Genomic DNA, 17,464 nt, shown 5'->3' with positions numbered 1-17,464 from the left:
TATTCCCCCGTTACTAGGTCAAGTTGAACAAGAGCCCTCCGCTGCGCGTCGTGCTCCTGCTTCAGCTTGTCGGTCTTTATTTCTAGCAAGTGACCCGTTCGCTATACTTTATCCCTTACTTAGCCTAGCCTAGCTTTCCCATTGTACAACTTATCCTGGGCAGAAATAGACTCATACACTCTGCAAAATGAAGCGTGGGGGTTTGGATTGAGCAACGGACCTCATGATCAGATAGATTATACGCCGTTCCTTTTATTTGGTGTTTTTTACGGGACATCAGGCCGCCGTGATTAATGTTAAACACACGTCCTTCAACTGCTAACATGGTCGCATGTTTACAACATAGGCTATGGAATGTCAAACGCCCCCCCTGTTCCGCAACAACAAGCTGGAGCATTTAAACAGAGAGGCGGAACTGATAGTGTCGGGAATCTTACTACCCCCCGAGGTAGTAAAATTCCCGGAACAATTTCTCGCACCTTTCTTCCCTCGTTCCGCAACTGTCGCATTTAAACAGCAGGGCGGAGGGCCGACAGGCCGGCATATTCCCGGCTTTCACTGGCTGTGTAAAAGGGGCTATAGAGAACACACCTAGGGGACACTTCACACAGGTATCTGAATTCAACATTATTTATGCAGTGAGCTGGGTGTTGGCTTAATTAACACTGGCTACAAAACAAGCCCGGTGCACTGCAGTCACGCTGCAGATGAAAGATTTTCAATATTTAACGACAGAGTGACGACTGGATTAAATGGTGGTTGAACAACAAACACACACTTAAATGATCACTTGTGTTTCATTTACAATGACTTTAAATGAATATTGATTGAAAATGTTTTTTCCGAGTGCCTATTGCTCCAACACATTTACGCTCTGCCAATGCATTTAATTGAATTCATATGTTGTATAATGTTCTTATGTTACATAGTGCACAGCCTGTTACTGTCTCACTTGGGCCCAGTTCCATTAAACTTTCATACAGACTCATATCAGAGATTAGAAATCCTACCTACCAGCAATCTGGGTTACAATAATGAGTTCAAGAGGAGTTACACAATACACCATATGTGCAGGATGGCTATAATGAAGGTGGAGGGTGGTGTATTGAAATGTGGTTTAATATCTGAAGTTGTGATATTAACAGTATATCAGCTGTAAAAACCAACCAGAAACAGACCTTATGTGGCGTGTTTCTGTCACTCTAGACAGCACAGTCTCTCCCAAATCCAGATAAAGCACAGTTGGAGTCTGGCAGGTTAATGTCTGAAAATGAGTTTTTCTCATCTGACCTTGTGCCTACATGAAAGATTCATAAATAATATAAAATATTGATGCATCTCTTTCGAAGCTTCCACCATTTCAAAAAAGTGAAATTTTGGTTTTTAAAGATGCTGAAGAACGCTGATAAGAAATATGAGATATGAGTATTTGCAGTTTTTCATTAATTTTTCAAATATATCATTCTTCGATTCTCTTTAGCTTTTCAACTGCTGATTGGACAAAACTTTATATAAATTCTTATAATGCATTTCACTAATTTCTGATATTTTTACAGACCCGAGTATAAATTGTATGAATCAATATTGAATATGATATATCAATTGCTATGATTTGTTTTTTCAGTTAGAATTTAAATCCAACTGCTATCCTACAGCACAGAATACATATGAAAAGTACTTGTACTTAAAGATGAAGTAAGCGGTTTATTTATGTTAATATAAGTGTAAAATCGCTCTTTATTCATACAGTGATCACTTACATAATGTGCACGTTTCATAAAGCCGATCTCTCAGTCAGCTGCTTTGCATGTAATCGGCAAATAAACTTATTGGAGTATCCCGAAATTTTTATCCAATCAGAAGAGAGAACGCTACAAACCGACATTCGTCTCACTCATACTGTATATAGTATATACACTCCATGGTCTCACTGCCGGTGCACGCCAGAGCAACAGATGGGTGAATGTGTATGCGCCTACAATGGCGGAGTAGGTAAAAATCCTTCCCAATGTCTGTTTTGATGGTTTTTATCATGTTTTATCACACTTATGGATCTGAGATGATGCTAGATAACTTGCTGCTTGAAGACCGCAGTGCATTAATGTGGTGACGTAGGGACGAGCGAGGGGACTGCTAACTGCAGTAACTGACAGGAAGTTAGCTAAAAGAACCATTCCGCTTACAGCACCTTTAAGGAGGTACCACCATAGTTTTTTTTGACTCTTTTTCCTATACTACCTACATGTTACTATGTTCTCATCCAACCGAGTCAAGAGACCAAGACTTAAGCTGTTCATCATCATCAAATCACATGATGTGGGCTATTATTTAAGGTCAGCGCTTCTGCTATAAGAGGCTTTTAAGCTTGAAGCCTATAACTTCGTACAATAGGGCTCCATGACTGTAATTACGTTCACAGACTCGGCTACATAATGGCGGGCTTTCATACAGTGAGCCAGCCTATCACAGTTAAGAGTTAAAAGGATGAGTATAGCCGTTGGAGGTTGGAACGTATAAAAAGAGCAGGCTTTCATTTGAGTCAACTGAACTTTCTCTCCAAAGTGAAAAATATTGCAACTATAAATGCAAAAACTATCCGTGGCATAAATGTAAGAATTACTATTCAACACTGCTGGTTTATAGTGCTTTCTTAAAAAGGGGGAATTGGCAGTTATGTGTGTTACAAATTGAGCATTAGCATATAACATGGGCCAAAACATATAGAGAACCGAACACAGTCAACCTTACAGAACATACCAGCTACAATGTGGCTGGATAAAGCTGTTGTCCTCATGTTTGCTTATTAACATTTGCCAAATGTCATCCAAAGCTGAACCGAATCAGAAATGATGATTCAAAGAAACTGCAAATGATGTTATTTGTTTTTGAAAACGGTAGTCTTAAAGGTGGAGTCAGCGATTCGGGAGAACGTTTGTTGTCAAAATATGTTTTGGGTCAAAAGGGGGCCCACCGTAACATGGTCGTTTACAGAGCATAGGCTGTGTGCAGACAGGCATAGCGGATCATGACGAGACATTCACTGATTTTGACAAAAAGTGATTTTGACCAGAATTGCTGACTCCACCTTTAAGTTAAAGCTTATTTTCTCTTTGTAAATGGCACTCATAACTAAGTTTTAAGCTCAGCCGTTGGATGTTTCTCCCCTAACTGCACCTTAAGTTGTTGTCAGTTTCTCTACTTGTGTTAATATGTACACAGACCAAACATTTTTTATTCTTTTTCTAGGATGCCAAGGTTCTGTATTGATGATTACAATCCAACAAGAGTTTCATGAAGTGCTACGGTTATCACCTGACAGTCTCCAGTAAATAAACAGCGCTTTCATGTCCAAATGAAGTCCTCCCACTTCACAACTCATTGTTCATTGTACAACAGCTCCACTCATCGTGTCCTCAGGAGTTCTATCTCGGCACAGCCTCATTAATTACTTGCCTCATAAAACGCACTCTAAGCCTCGAGTGCAGAGCAATGAACGTGGTTCTTGTTCTCAACACATGCTAGATTATTCAGAACTTTACAATGTTAATGTTCAACTACATAATGTTTGGGTGATCACCCATGTGTCACACTAATGTGCTACTTATTCCCTAAAAGGGCCAACAAGTAATTTAAAAGGTGCAGTGTGTATGTAAGGGAATTGGTGTTTTTCAGATTTGGTATAATATTCAGAGATAGAATAAATAACTAAATACATCTTCACCTCATCACTCAAAATTGTTGCAAGACTTGAGGCAGTGGTGGATGATGCCATCTCTAGTAACTAGTTTCACATCCTTGAAGGCCACCGTAGTGTCTATAAATTCTCCAACCGGGAAGTTCGTAGACAGAGCATTACAATGAAGAACTTTCACCACTCGATGATGCCAAAATACAGCGATATTACACACTGTAGGGCTGGGCGATATGACCAAAATCTCATATCCCGATATAGGAATTTCATATCCCGATAACGATACATTTGACGATATAGCATATTTTCTGTAAATTCAATTAGTAAATATAAAAATTTCATATAAATTATTAAATTCTCAACAAATAAAGTATTTACCCATATTCGATTATTTTCTGCTTTAATTCACATGCAAATTGTCAAGCATTCAACAAAATAGAAAATGCAAATGTGACTTTTGAGTAGTTTTGGGCCGTGTGGGGTTTAAGGGCACAGAATTGACCTTCTTGGCCAGGTCATTCTTGAAAAAGAGATTTTAATCTCAATGAATTTTACCTGGTTAAATAAAGGATATTGATTGATTGATTGATTGATTGATTGATAGCCTAATGGAGCTATCCTCTTTAGCTGAGGCGGCTTGTAAATTCACCCCGCAGAGAGGGTGACCGCCCCGGGAAGCGCAGGAGCTTCTCACCGCTGAGAGAGCAGCCGAGCATTCTTGGAACTTTACACTGCGAGCTGGGCAGCGCTTGAGAGCCCGCGGGGACCGCAGCCGAACTGCCCTGCTAGCTCGGCTGCTAACCCCGCGGCCTGTCAAGCACTGCCCGGGTAACGCCGGCTCGACTGCTCTGTCAGTGGGGATATAATATGATCCTCCCCCCATGGTGCAAACACAGACAGGTCTGTTACCGATGGGTTTCAGCGTCCGAAATGAACTTTGATTATCACACAAGCGAGAAAAAGCCTGGTGCGGTCAGGCGGAAATAGTGTGATGGAAGCGCAGCGGGGCTAGGAACTAGGAAGCGCTTAGTGTTTCTGCTTCAAAATAAATGTCAAAGTTGACTTTAATTCCTCACATTTCACCAGTTAAAGGCTTTCAATGTAAAGTTACGCTGAGGGAAATCTTCGGTTTGAATAATAGTAATTTAACTGCGAGCTACATGTATAGTTTGTGTCCTAAAGAGTGGGATTGGCAACATAACAAAATAAACGATATTGCATAAAATGAAACGATAAGACGTTTTTGTTTCGTCCGACGATATATATATCGCCATATCGCACAGCCCTACACTGTATCTTTAACTGTACATGCTTTAATACACCACAGTTGGGCCCTAATACCGCTACAGTTCTCATCTCCACCGTCATCACTATGGATATTAATTTGATGGGCAGCTGGCGGCTACTTGGTCTGTGCAGTATAAACACATCTGTCACTGGCCCAATTTACTGGTTTGTGTGTGATCGTGTCTTTCGTTTGCAAACTACACTCTCTAAGCTCTGACTTTTGGCCTTTTTCACCGTTCATTTACACCAACAAATGTAGGGAACAGCCTAAAAGCAGCAGTAGAAGGCCCGGGCCAAGGGTCTGGTTCAGGCTCATTATCACAATACTGAGATCTGTGGCCTCTCTGATGGCTCGGATAATCCCAGACAAAGCCAGGGCGCAGACACACACACACACTTGCCCTCTCGGCAGCAGCAGCAGCAGCAGCAGCAGACCCATACACACACACAGTTGCATGTGCACACACAAATTAATAGGCATGCCCCACTGAACTGGCTTATTGTAGATTAATCTCCATCTACCTCAGTCCCTCCTCTAATCTGTCTGTCATTGTATCTGCTTTTGCTCTGCTGCATATTATATGACAGTGCTCTTGGAGCCTGCCATGTTTTTATCTGAACTCTGTTTTTATCAAAGTGTCACAACGCTCCAAATAAAAACAAAATAATTGAGTTTGATCATGGAAAAAAAGCAGATTTAGGACCAAAAAGATACACCACATTTGGTTTTAAATCAATGCAGCGTGTGTAGGCTTGGCAGCAGCTGTACTTGTCAAGTCCTCCCACTGTACAATCACAAGCCGCTCCAGCCGCCAAAGCCATTGATTAATAAACACACCTGGGAGTCCAGCATTTGTAAAACACCAATTTAATTATGTTTTAATTACTCCGCTTGCCAGCAACCTCTGTCTAGCCTTCTTCTTTTGCAACCCTTTCTCCTTCTCAGTGCTTCGTTTGTCACTACAGTGCCTTTCAGAAAGTAACACAAATGTACATCAATAATCACACCCATACAGTATGGTCAGCTACATTTACAAAATAAGTGATTGGGACACAGGATTGGGGGGGTTTCAGAAAGCAATGATACATTTGTGTTCACATTTTCACAAACTCTCCTGGTTCTCTAGATAGGCTTGCCTGATGTAAAAAATTGTTTTAAGGAAACAAGAGCAAACAGAACACAATTAAAGTGTCATATCTCCCAGAGGTGCCAAAACATTCCAAAGGGAAAGAATCACTCTTCAAGTGACATTTCAGTCCGTCCCCAAACACATGAAAATTACATTGAGGAAAAAACAGGAAGTCAATAGAGAGACTCCCTTTGCACCACCCTTCATTCACTGACCTTCTCAAAAAACAAAAGGCTGGCAGAGTGGTCGCCGGGGACAACAAGTACCCACACTCCACCGGGGTGCTGTTTATACGAAAACAGAAAACGGTGCATCCGCGAAAATATTTTCGTGGATGCACGATGCACAACATTTCCATGATCAAGGTTTTTTGATTATTGTGTCCGAACAATTATAGACAAGTTTGAAAACATTTGACACATGTTTTAGTGCTTTAGTATGCTACACTTTGAGTCTATACAGTTAGCACAATGTCAGCCCATAACTGCTGCATCATGCTTATTATCCAAAATTCTGGGGTTGGGGTGATTTGTACCAAAGGGCCTAGGTGAGTTATAAGTAAGTAAGTAAGTAAAATGTATTTATAAAAGCACATTTATGACAGTTTGCACTGTCCAAAGTGCTGTACATAGTGCATTCAGAAGGTAAACAATGAAGGTAAAATAACAATAACAAAAATAAAAGACATAAAGCACATACATCCACAAATATAAACAAAGATAGTAGTGCAGAGGTAAGATAGTTAATGGGGACGAAAAACCAGGGTGTACAGATGGGTTTTGAGCCTTGATTTAAAGGCAGAAATGGAGGGGGAATCATTTTCATTTCATTTTCCTTTATTTATTCTCGAAAGATCAATTGAGGGTTACCCTCTTTTACAATGACGTCGAGACAATTACAGATACACAATATACAATGAGAATACACAAAAAGCTTACAAAGAGACAACAACAATTAAAACATTCAGATCAATTGAATAAAACAGAACAATAGCCTAAATAAAACAGTTACAATTGGAGTGGGGCTGATTAAAAATAATAACTTTAAATTGGTTAACAGTTATGAGTGTATTTGTTTTAATTTGATGTTGTAGGCTGTTCCAGGAGTCAGGGGCACTGTGGCTAAAAGCAGTTTTACCAAGGTCAGACCGGGCGTATGGAACATATAACATGAGCATTTCAGTTGAGCGGGTATGATCACATAATCGCATTTGTCAGGTGGCAGTCACATTTCTGAGAGTTGTGCCAGTGGCATGGCTGTATACGCTTGTCACCAAAAAGAAAGTGATTGTCTACAGTAGCTCAGAAGAGACCGACATCTCCATTCCACTTAACGACACCACTGACAAAAGTTCAGATGGCCAGAAAGATGATGATGGTGACTTTGTCATTGTGAGCTTTGCAGGCAAACCACCTAGATCTGCTAGGCCTTGTTTAAGAAAATTGACCTTCAATCTTTGTAAAATATTTACTTTATTTACTTTAAATAAACCTTAAATAAGTAATTGTCTTATGGATTTGTCTTGCATTACAGTTTATGAGATATATATCAATGGCACAATTTACCCCATGGTATTCTTTCTTGTGGCACAATTTACACCACACCGGGGGCAAGTTGTGCCACAAGACAACTTTTTTTCCGAAAGCTATATTTCTTAAACAGTTTATTTCAGATCCAAAGTTTTTATTGCCAGGGATGCACAACATCCTGAAATGTATGTACATATTTGAGTTGGAGACATAACTGTCAAGGCCTCACTTTAAAATAACTTTGAGTAAAAAGTGGCACAACTTAGGCCACTCTCCCTATACAAAATAATAATAAAATTAAACTCACTCTTCTTCGCAGTAGCCATGGCACAGAAATGGGTCCAGCACAGACACACTTTGACACACACTGTCACAGCCTTGTCATGTCAGCCGGCTGACCCCAGAACAACCCTGCAAAACAAGTCACAGAGAACAGAATAAGCATTTAGCAATACAAAGAGATCGGGTGGGAGAGAGGCACAGACAGCGGGCAATGATTAGATTAAGAGAACAGTGCTGGAAGATAAGAGGGAAGTTAAAGCGGCTACGAGTAACATTTAAATATCAGTATATAATATCAATATAAACAGCCTCATGTTTCCTCTGGTAATCATAAATTACCTTTAACAGCAAACGAGACCATCAGTGCAAAGAAAGATGTTTTTATATAGTTTTTATTACTGCTTTTGGTCTGGTCGCACACCCAGTCCGATTTTCGGTTCGCTCGTGCAGGCTCTATGGTCACATATCCGTATTGGTCGCAGATTTCAGTGTGGCGCTGCAACGCGATTTGAGAAGCCTATCCCTCCAGGTGAGGGAAGGGGAGCGGGAGCCTTGTTTGAGACAGTTATTTGTCGTAATAATGACTGATAACGGGGCTGAACCATCAAAGAAAAAAAAAGAGAATGCAATGAAGAAAAGCTAAAAGGGAGAGTGATATAGGCTACGGGCGGGACGAAGGCGTTGCCAAGCAACGTGTATACAATTTCACGAGAGAGAAACTAGACTGCAGTGTTTACTCCTAAATTAATGAGCGGTTGGTACTAACATCATCAGATAACCATTATCTGAAATAGTCATTATTTACATCAACAACACAAACACATTACCTCATTGTGATCCATACTAACTGCCATCTCTCATTCATTCGCTTTCTGTGAGGACACGTAATCTTTCAGCTCCGTGAGAGAGAGTAGTTAGGTGACGCTGCTGCATCAACTCATTGCAATCAGGTGTGTAGCACTGACTGGCATTAGTTGATGCAGTGTCAAAACCACTCTCACGGAGTCTAAAAGAGTCCTCACACTTTCAACACACGGACATGCACTATATTGCGCCCTTCTCAGTTCACACTCGCACGCCTGGCACGAGCTAGTAAACAGCTTTGCGACAGCGGGCGTCGTAAAAATACTACCGCTTTTGTCCAAAGGGGACGCCAACGTGCCATGTTACTCGTAGTGGCTTTAATGGTTGTGCATGACAGATCCACAAAACAGAGTTAGCTTCCAAGGGTGTTTTTCAATTCTTGAATGCTTAACCCAAAGTGTGCCAGTAGCGTTTCAGCTCGGTAGCACAGCTGGGCCGCAGTACAGTAGTCAGAGCCAGGAGTAGCAGAGACTCCCAACAGAGACTTCAATTAAAGGGAAAAAACACAACAGCCTAAGAGGATTAGCACAGAAGCTGGACCTGCTGTTTGAGGGCTTCAAACATCTCAGGGAGGCGCTTCTTATGAATGGAAATGAATAATAAAATGCTGGGTATATTTGTACACAGCGTAGTGCAATATAACAATGTAATGGCAGCACATGAGGGAAAGGAACAGTTGGCAGGTTTATTCATTACATCTAATGCTGCTAAACAATACTCAAGAGATCAGCCTTATTTTTAGGGCATTACTGCTAGATCCTACACATGCACTATATGTCACGTTTCTCCAAAGAAGGGACTTAACATCACATTAAAACCAAGTGAGAGCTTTACATGGACACATTTACATTACAGCACAACCTTTATGTAATCAGAAGAGGCTAATCTAGTTGGTGCAGTGCTACTAGTAATCATAGCAGTAGTATTTGCAGTAGTAAAGAACAAGAAAGTTTGCTAAGTCCTTACACGGTTACCAAAAGAGCTCGACCAGGAACTAATGCTATTATTAGTTCAGAAGCAGTCCTACTGGTTCTTTCTTTGTGAACATAAACTTCAAGGGCATTTCTAACCAATCAGGCGGCACCAATGGCACCAACATAACAAAGTGACAAGTTTATAAAAGGAAACAACACTGTTAAACCAGTCCTGTTTTACATGTTTTCATTTTGTTTGACAGAGATAGAACAAAGATTTTCAGTCACACACACCCCCCCACCCCCCACACACACGCAACAGATCTTTCCACACGATGGTCAAGATTTATTGACTTTGTATATGAAAGGAGGACACGGGAGGATTTTCTTTCGTTAAGAGTTTGGGTTTTTTCTCAGAAAGCAAAACATCTGGCAGCTAAACATTTGTAGTGTCTTCCCCACACAGCTGTATTGCTTAGTGAATATGAATAGTTTGAGCTGTGATGACTTTTATCTATTGGGTGCAAAGATGCTCTCTCTCACCATTTGTGGCAAGTTACTTACTGTATGCCTGATATAAACAACCATAGATAGTTTGACAGATGAGGCTCACACATGCAGCCACATTATATGTGAATATAAACCCCTTCTGCAGACTTGATAAAACGCAATTTTCTTCCAAACTGAACAGATAAATATCAGGCGCAAATTTTCTTAAATAAAAGCACAAAAAAGCATTGAAAATACTTTTTCAAACAGTCCAACCTTGTTCATAGAATTTGTTCACATCCTTTTTGGCGGGTAGTATTTCAATGTGCTAGCCCATTATTATTTCTTTGAACATCTCAAGGTTGGAAACGAAGATGAGAATCAGGGTCTTTGCTGCAATAGGGGGAGGGAAAGTTGTTTCATCACGGAAAAGAGAACTTACAATGTCACACCCAGAGAGAATAGTTTGAAATCAGTGGATGATCTACTTTTAAATAGTGTGAAACACAGTGCTGTTTCAGGCGCCTAAATGGGTCGCTATGATTAGAAAACCACTGATGAGATTCAAATGTGCACAGCCCCAGCTGTGAGAGCAAATTTATTGATTGAATGGAAGCTTTGCCATAAGGTTTTACATAAATTAGGCAGAGGATTGTTGTCAAATCAGATACATACACTACAGCTAGAACATTTCTTTAACAATATAAGTCTAGAATATGTTTGCAGACTGTAGTGGCAGTTTTTGCATATGATATATCTCTGGACTCAAATGTTGGAATACTTATTAATGCAATAGGAAACATTTGTTATTATCTTGTAGAGACTTATAAGTGTAATGATATGTATTGAATGTTGTTTAATTGTAAACTGAAATGTAGATTCCTCAAATGCGTATCCAACAAACTACTCAGACGGGCCACACCTCTCCTATTGTACTATGCTCAGAACTCCCCCGGTGCCATCTTCAAACTGTCCCCCCCACCATTCCCCCTCACATGACTGGCCAAATTGAGAACATTGCATTGTTGTTATGGTGAACTGAAGCCATTGTTGTATCTTAAACCTGTCTGTCTCCCAACCGTCTCCCCCTCCTTTCTCCCACCCAGCTTACCTGTCTCCTACCCCTCCCCCCCTTGCCTGTTCCTCCAACTCAGATCAACCTGACCCCTCCCATGTTTTACAATAACAATTAGGGGTGTAACGGTACACGTATTTGTACCGTACCGTGACGGTACAGGCACGTATTTGGTGTTACAGAGGTGGACCGCGGTCCGTTCGTGGCGTACATAACGTTATTATATGGCGAATGTACAGGCTTGTTTTGCGGTGTGGAACTTAAAACTTGTCGTCAGAGTTCCCCCCGGACCATTTAGCCTCCGACTCGGCTCGCACGTGCGCAGTAGCAGCCAGCGATTGAGTCTATTAGCTCCATGGTGAGCATGAGGGTCAGGCAGTGTTAGCAACTTAGTCGCAATATTCAGCGACTTTTCAGATCCCTCTGGCGACTCTTTTTTTTTTTAAAGCGACCAGCGACCAATCTAGCTACTTTTTCTGGTGTTATTGGTGACTTTTGGAGACCCTGTGCTGTCGCTAAAGCATGTATCGCTCTTAACACTTCTAAACGAGCAGCGGGTGCTCAACGGCCACTCCCCCGTTCCCAGAGCACTGACAGGCGGCCGAGTCCTCACGCAGCAGTCCCTCTCAACTGCAGTCAGAGCAAGAGATACACACCTCTCCGCTCTAGTGTTCCGTTTGCATCACTATTAGCAGTTGTAGTAGCAGCGTTCCCCCCTCTTTTACTGTCTATGAGTAGTGCAAATCAAAATGTTATACAGTGCTATCAAACAGAGCGAAATGCATGGCGAAAGACAACAGGAAACCGGAGCGCGCAGGCGCCCCCCTGTCATTCAAATCCCGTTTGAGGGATAACTTCGGATTCCAGGTGAATTATGAAAACAGTGATAGACGTGTCGGCACACAGGTTATTGTTTCACCGCGATCGCTTATGTAGGAGGCAACACGTCGAACATGCATGCGCATTTGAAAAGGCACCATCAGGTGTTTGGCTACTCTCACCATTACTGTGAAGAAAAACGAGCTGGGCAAAACCCAGACATTATTTTCTTTTTTATACTGAATATAAACAATCTGTCATTTAATTAATGCTGCAGTAGCACTTTTATTTGATATTTTTTATATATAAGAGCACTTTAGAGTTTAAGAGAGCTGCAGCAATATTTTATTTTTTTAAAGTAAAAAAGACCCTTAAATATGACATACCCTTTGTTTACACCAGCTTACAGAGCCTGCTGAGCATTAACACTATATTTTTTTCATTGCAATTTTAGTTTATGCTGCACCTACACTAGTATTTAATAAGTATTTTATTTATTGGAGAATTGCAGCAGTATTTTTATATTTGTTATGCATTTTATTTATATCAATCAATCAAACTTTATTTATATAGCACTTTTCATAGAATCAAATGTAACACAAAGTGCTTAATATAACTCCCCCCCCCCACACCCCCCACCCAGAGATATGCATACATGCAAAAACATTCCCCCTCCCACCCATCCATACCCCAAAATAAGAAATTCATTAAAAACAGGAAGTGCGCTGAGGAAACGCCATCATCAGAGAGAAAACACTAGAGACTGTAAAACTAAAACAATTCAAAATAAATATATGTTACTGTCAGCAGTTACTGACAGCTAAAGCTGTTCATTCTCCGTTAACTATGAACCATACCGTACTGTACCGTACCGTGACTTCAAAACCAAGGTACGTACCGAACCGTGACTTTAGTGTACCGTTACACCCCTAATAACAATGTATGTATATTAGAACTGTCTGCCTCTCAGCCTGTCTCCCCTCCAAAACCACTGCCTCCCAAATGTCCTTAAATATGTCATGACTTTAAGAGAACGTCGTCATTCTTTGCAACAAACTACATGTGTTGGAACTAGTGACCACTCCGCGGAGTTTTCTTGCTATATTGATTGAAAATAAACCTTTTGCTACTACACACGTATCGCTCTGCTTTGTTTTCCCACCACACAGACAAAACTGAGGGCCCTGCTGCTGTAAACAACAACAGTGAAACAGTAACTTTTCAGGAATCTTCTCTGACACACCCAAAGTTACTTGGGGCACCTTTAAGGATAATTCCTGTTTATGACACATTGGGTCTTGTTTGTGTAGTCATGTTCAAACTTGCCCCCAGTAATGATAGAGTCGCTTACATTTACTGATGAGAACTTGAAATGCAAAAACATAATTGAGAAGAAGCAATCCAACTGGGTTAGACAGATAATCAGACAGGATTAGAAACAACACTCCCAGGGTTAGTCAAATGTATATGGAAGAAAGAGTGAAAGATAAATAAACCAAACTGAAAAGTGCACTGCATTCCAGTGCACTTTTCAGTTTCACATCCATATTAACCCATTGATGACTATGGCAATCTAGGATGCATGTCCTTAATGCCTGAGGGTTTTCTGAAAAAATAGTACGAATTGTCAAGTCTACCAAAACCTTAATATCTAAGCCTGTGTAGAACATAGAGACATGAAATAAAATACATTTATAATTTTTTCACCGCAAGCTGTCATCGACACAGAGCAGCAGCACACAGACAGCCTGCCGCTGTGTAGGCGCGGGTGTGTGAGTGTGTGCGTTACCTCCGGTTACCTCCCGTTGCTGAATCTTCAACAGTTTGCAGACTACCTCGTTTAGCCTACGTTTTCAGGTTCCCTAGTAATAGGGTTTCATCAAAAATATTGCCAAATATATACTCACACTCACAAACAAACACACACACACACAAACACTGCATTCTACACTCCTTCCACAGTGACCTTCACGGGGGTGTGAGTAATCATTGAACTTACTTTACATGCATGACCAGTTGACCACCTTATTCAAATCCTAAAGCCCCACACAGGCTTTGTAACTGACATCTCAACCTTCGCTCTGTGCCACAGATGACTAATTAAAAATGTGCAGATGCCCAAGAGAGCAGCAACAGGTACCCTAGTGTTTTAATCCAATCTATGTAAAGCAGACACACACAGAGTGGCCGGAAAACCTAACATTTACTGGAAAGCCCTTGCCAAATGCCATGAAATTCCCTGGCTCCAGCTTCTTAAATGTGAATATTTGCATATTTTCTACATCTATAAAGATAGTAAACTGAATGTATTTGCCTATGGACAAAATAAGCTATTTGATTGGGTCAACTAGGGCTTTAAAGAAAACTTTTGTTTGACAATTTAACTATTTTCTGACATTTCATAGACTAAACAATTACTCAAGAGAATAATGGATGGATTAATTGTAGATAAAAATAGTTGTGAGTGCCAGCCTCAATTCGCTATAATGTTAGATAGATACCTCCTGACACTGTTAACGCTGCATACAGTTCACAGAAGCTTTATTGACACTCACTGATTTGCAGCTGGACTATTGACACTCACTGATTTGCAGCTGGACTATTGCCCTCTGCAACGATCTAATATTAGATAAACGATATAATGTGTTTATTATCTGTTTACAATGTTTGACCCTCCGCTTACACCCAGATAGGATAAGTGCCTTCTAAAACAAGAGCCATATAATAAACTCTTACTTAACAAAGATTATAAGGTGATTTGTTTCCCTTTAAACAGATTAAGTTATCTTAATCTGTTGGTTCAATAATGTGGTCATTTGAAAGGTTAAACTGGCAGTGAGTGTGCCACCATTAACAAACGCATTAGTGGTAAACTTTAGCAGCATATTACAGCCTAATGCCACTTTGAAGTCATTTGTTTAATTTGTATCAATTTAAACTCTCCAGGCATGTAATTATACCTTGTTGTAAGTTATTAATTGTGCATCTTAAACCTGCAGTGTGTAGAATTTTGGGTTTTATTTCCTAGCAGATTTTGTAGAAAGTAATTATAATATCCATAAGTACATTTAATTTAGTGCATAATAGCTGAAAAAAAAGTTTTTAATAATTTTTTTTCCCTTAGAAAGGGTCTCATATATGTCCATATTTCTGCATATTTTGGACCAAGGCCTAGTGCCGCCATCTTGAAAGTGTCATAGTTGGAATGTCATCAGGTGCATTGTTTAAAGGTGCAGTGTGTAATATGACATCATCAAGAAAGTTCTAGAAAGTTCTAGAATGCAACGCTCCCTGGGTAACCCCACCCCTTTAGAATAATAACAGAAGCTACAGTGGCCTTCAAGGACAAGAACAATTCTAAATTTTAAACAATGCACCTGAAGACATTCCAAAAACATGGATTCCTCCATAAGACTTGCCTGCTTAATGTACAAAATGTAATATTAATATTTGCAATTCTCCGCTCAGGAAGATAATTCAGATTATTGGCAGAGGTGATTTTACACCAATGAGGACATATTTATGAATGAGGATGTTGATTTTAGCTAATACATTACTTAAAATGTTACACAGTGTCCCTTTAAAATTTAGAATTGTTCTTGTCCTTGAAGGCCACTGTAGCTTCTGTTATTATTCGAAAGGGGTGGGGTTACCCAGGGAGCGTTGCATTCTAGAACTTTCTAGAACTTACTTGATGATGTCATACTTGATGATGTCATACACACTGCACCTTTAAAGGTGCAGTGTGTAATATGACATCATCAAGAAAGTTCTTGAAAGTCATAGAAAGTTCTAGAATGCATCGCTCCCTGGGTAACCCCAACCCTTTTGAATAATAACAGAAGCTACAGTGGCCTTCAAGGACAAGAACAATTCTAAATTTTAAACAATGCACCTGATGACATTCCAACTATGACACTTCCAAAATGGCAGCGACTGGTTTTGGTCCTAGAAATGGAGAAATATGAACATATATGAGACCCTTTCTAAGGGAAAAAACTATAATTCTAAAAAAATGTTCAGCTATTATGCACTAAATTAAATGTACTTATGGATATTATAATTACTTTCTACAAAATCTGCTAGGAAATAAAACCCAAAATTCTACACACTGCAGGTTTAATAAAAAATAATTCAAACATTTTAAACGAGACTGTTATTGAGGTGGAAATATACATAAGAAAGGTCAAAAGTAACAATAATAGCACCAATATCATGCAGTAGAGCAGTAATGACGTTACAATACCAAGAAACGCGGATATTAACATCATCAATTGGTATCTCAGAAACATTAACATTGCTCTACATGTTAGCTGACTCATGTTTTGTCCCTTTTGATAATTTCGCTTCAAAAGTTACCGCGTGCACACAAACTGTGAAACCCCCATGTTGTTTGTTGTGTTTTGCCCTCAAGCTGCGTACCTCACTTTACTCACAGTAGACGAGTCTCGTGCGCAGTTAAACGTGACAGTCTTCGTCTCTTCAGTGTTGTTATGAGCGGGGCGTCCGGCTACAAACCACCAGCAGCAGCTTACAAAAAATACAAACCGACGCCAAAACCTGTGCACAACCCTCTTTCTACCTATCGGACAATTTCCGCATTTGATCACATGGCCTCCGCGCGCCTCCTCGTGTGGGGTTACTGCCCGTTTATTATTATTATTATTTTTTTTTTAATAGAGATTTTATCGACGATTTTATCGACGTTAGAATAAAACACCTGCACGGCTCGTCTCTACTATTAAAGTGAGGATCAAAACTGGATGCAATGCAGCAGTTGGCCGCTCGCTCGTCTCCAGCCACCACTGATTTATTGAAATGCAATGGCGCCCCTTGGTGGTGGTTTTGCGAATAGGTCGAGTGAAATATGGCAATGTTATATTTATTTTATTCTTTTATTATTCAACTGTTTTAATTATAAATAGTCAGGCAGACGATGTATTCATTGCATTATTGTATTCACATCCATTTTAACACCTGTACATAAATGATCACATACCGTTTAGATATGTTTATAAAAGCCTTCCATTATCCTACATTATTTAAGGTTGTAAAATGTTTCGTTTTTATTGAAAAAGGTGTTGATTCAATATTTTGGTCAATGTCATTATCGAATCTTGTTTTTTTCCCCCTCTGAACATGTTTTATGACGTAGGCCGCAATTATCTGGCGGCACGAGGCCTTGGTAGCATGATTAGCATACACGTTTTCTCTTCATTTTATAAAATACATAGTTACATTTAAATTCAAGATAAAACTTTGCTTACATTTTCTTGACCGTCTTGACGCGTTTTTCTTTTCTTAGACACATCTTGGAATTTAGAACAGCTTTCAGGAAAGTTGTAAAAAATATTTTAATATTCAGAGTCCTTTATGCTAGAATT

General features: G+C 39.9%; 1 protein-coding gene across 4 annotated transcripts in view; it reads right to left on the bottom strand.

Moving 5' to 3' along the window:
- adisspb (adipose secreted signaling protein b) overlaps positions 1-17,464 on the bottom strand; it is a 38,614-nt gene extending 21,150 nt beyond the window's left edge. Inside the window, exons 1-2 of one of the 4 annotated variants that reach the window (XM_080052513.1) lie at positions 17,348-17,464; positions 7,945-8,048 (exon numbers count right to left, since the gene is read on the bottom strand). In XM_080052513.1, the coding sequence (XP_079908639.1) occupies positions 7,945-7,963 (19 nt within the window). In that variant the 5' untranslated portion in view covers positions 7,964-8,048; positions 17,348-17,464. Of the gene's footprint in view, positions 1-7,944; positions 8,049-16,502; positions 16,807-17,347 lie in introns of those variants that run through there. The other 3 variants (XM_080052510.1, XM_080052512.1, XM_080052511.1) reach the window with 3 other exon arrangements.

Source organism: Ammodytes marinus, assembly GCF_949987685.1.
Source record: "Ammodytes marinus genome assembly, chromosome: 23".
Lineage (NCBI taxonomy): Eukaryota > Metazoa > Chordata > Actinopteri > Uranoscopiformes > Ammodytidae > Ammodytes > Ammodytes marinus.
This window is presented reverse-complemented; position numbering and strand designations above follow the sequence as displayed.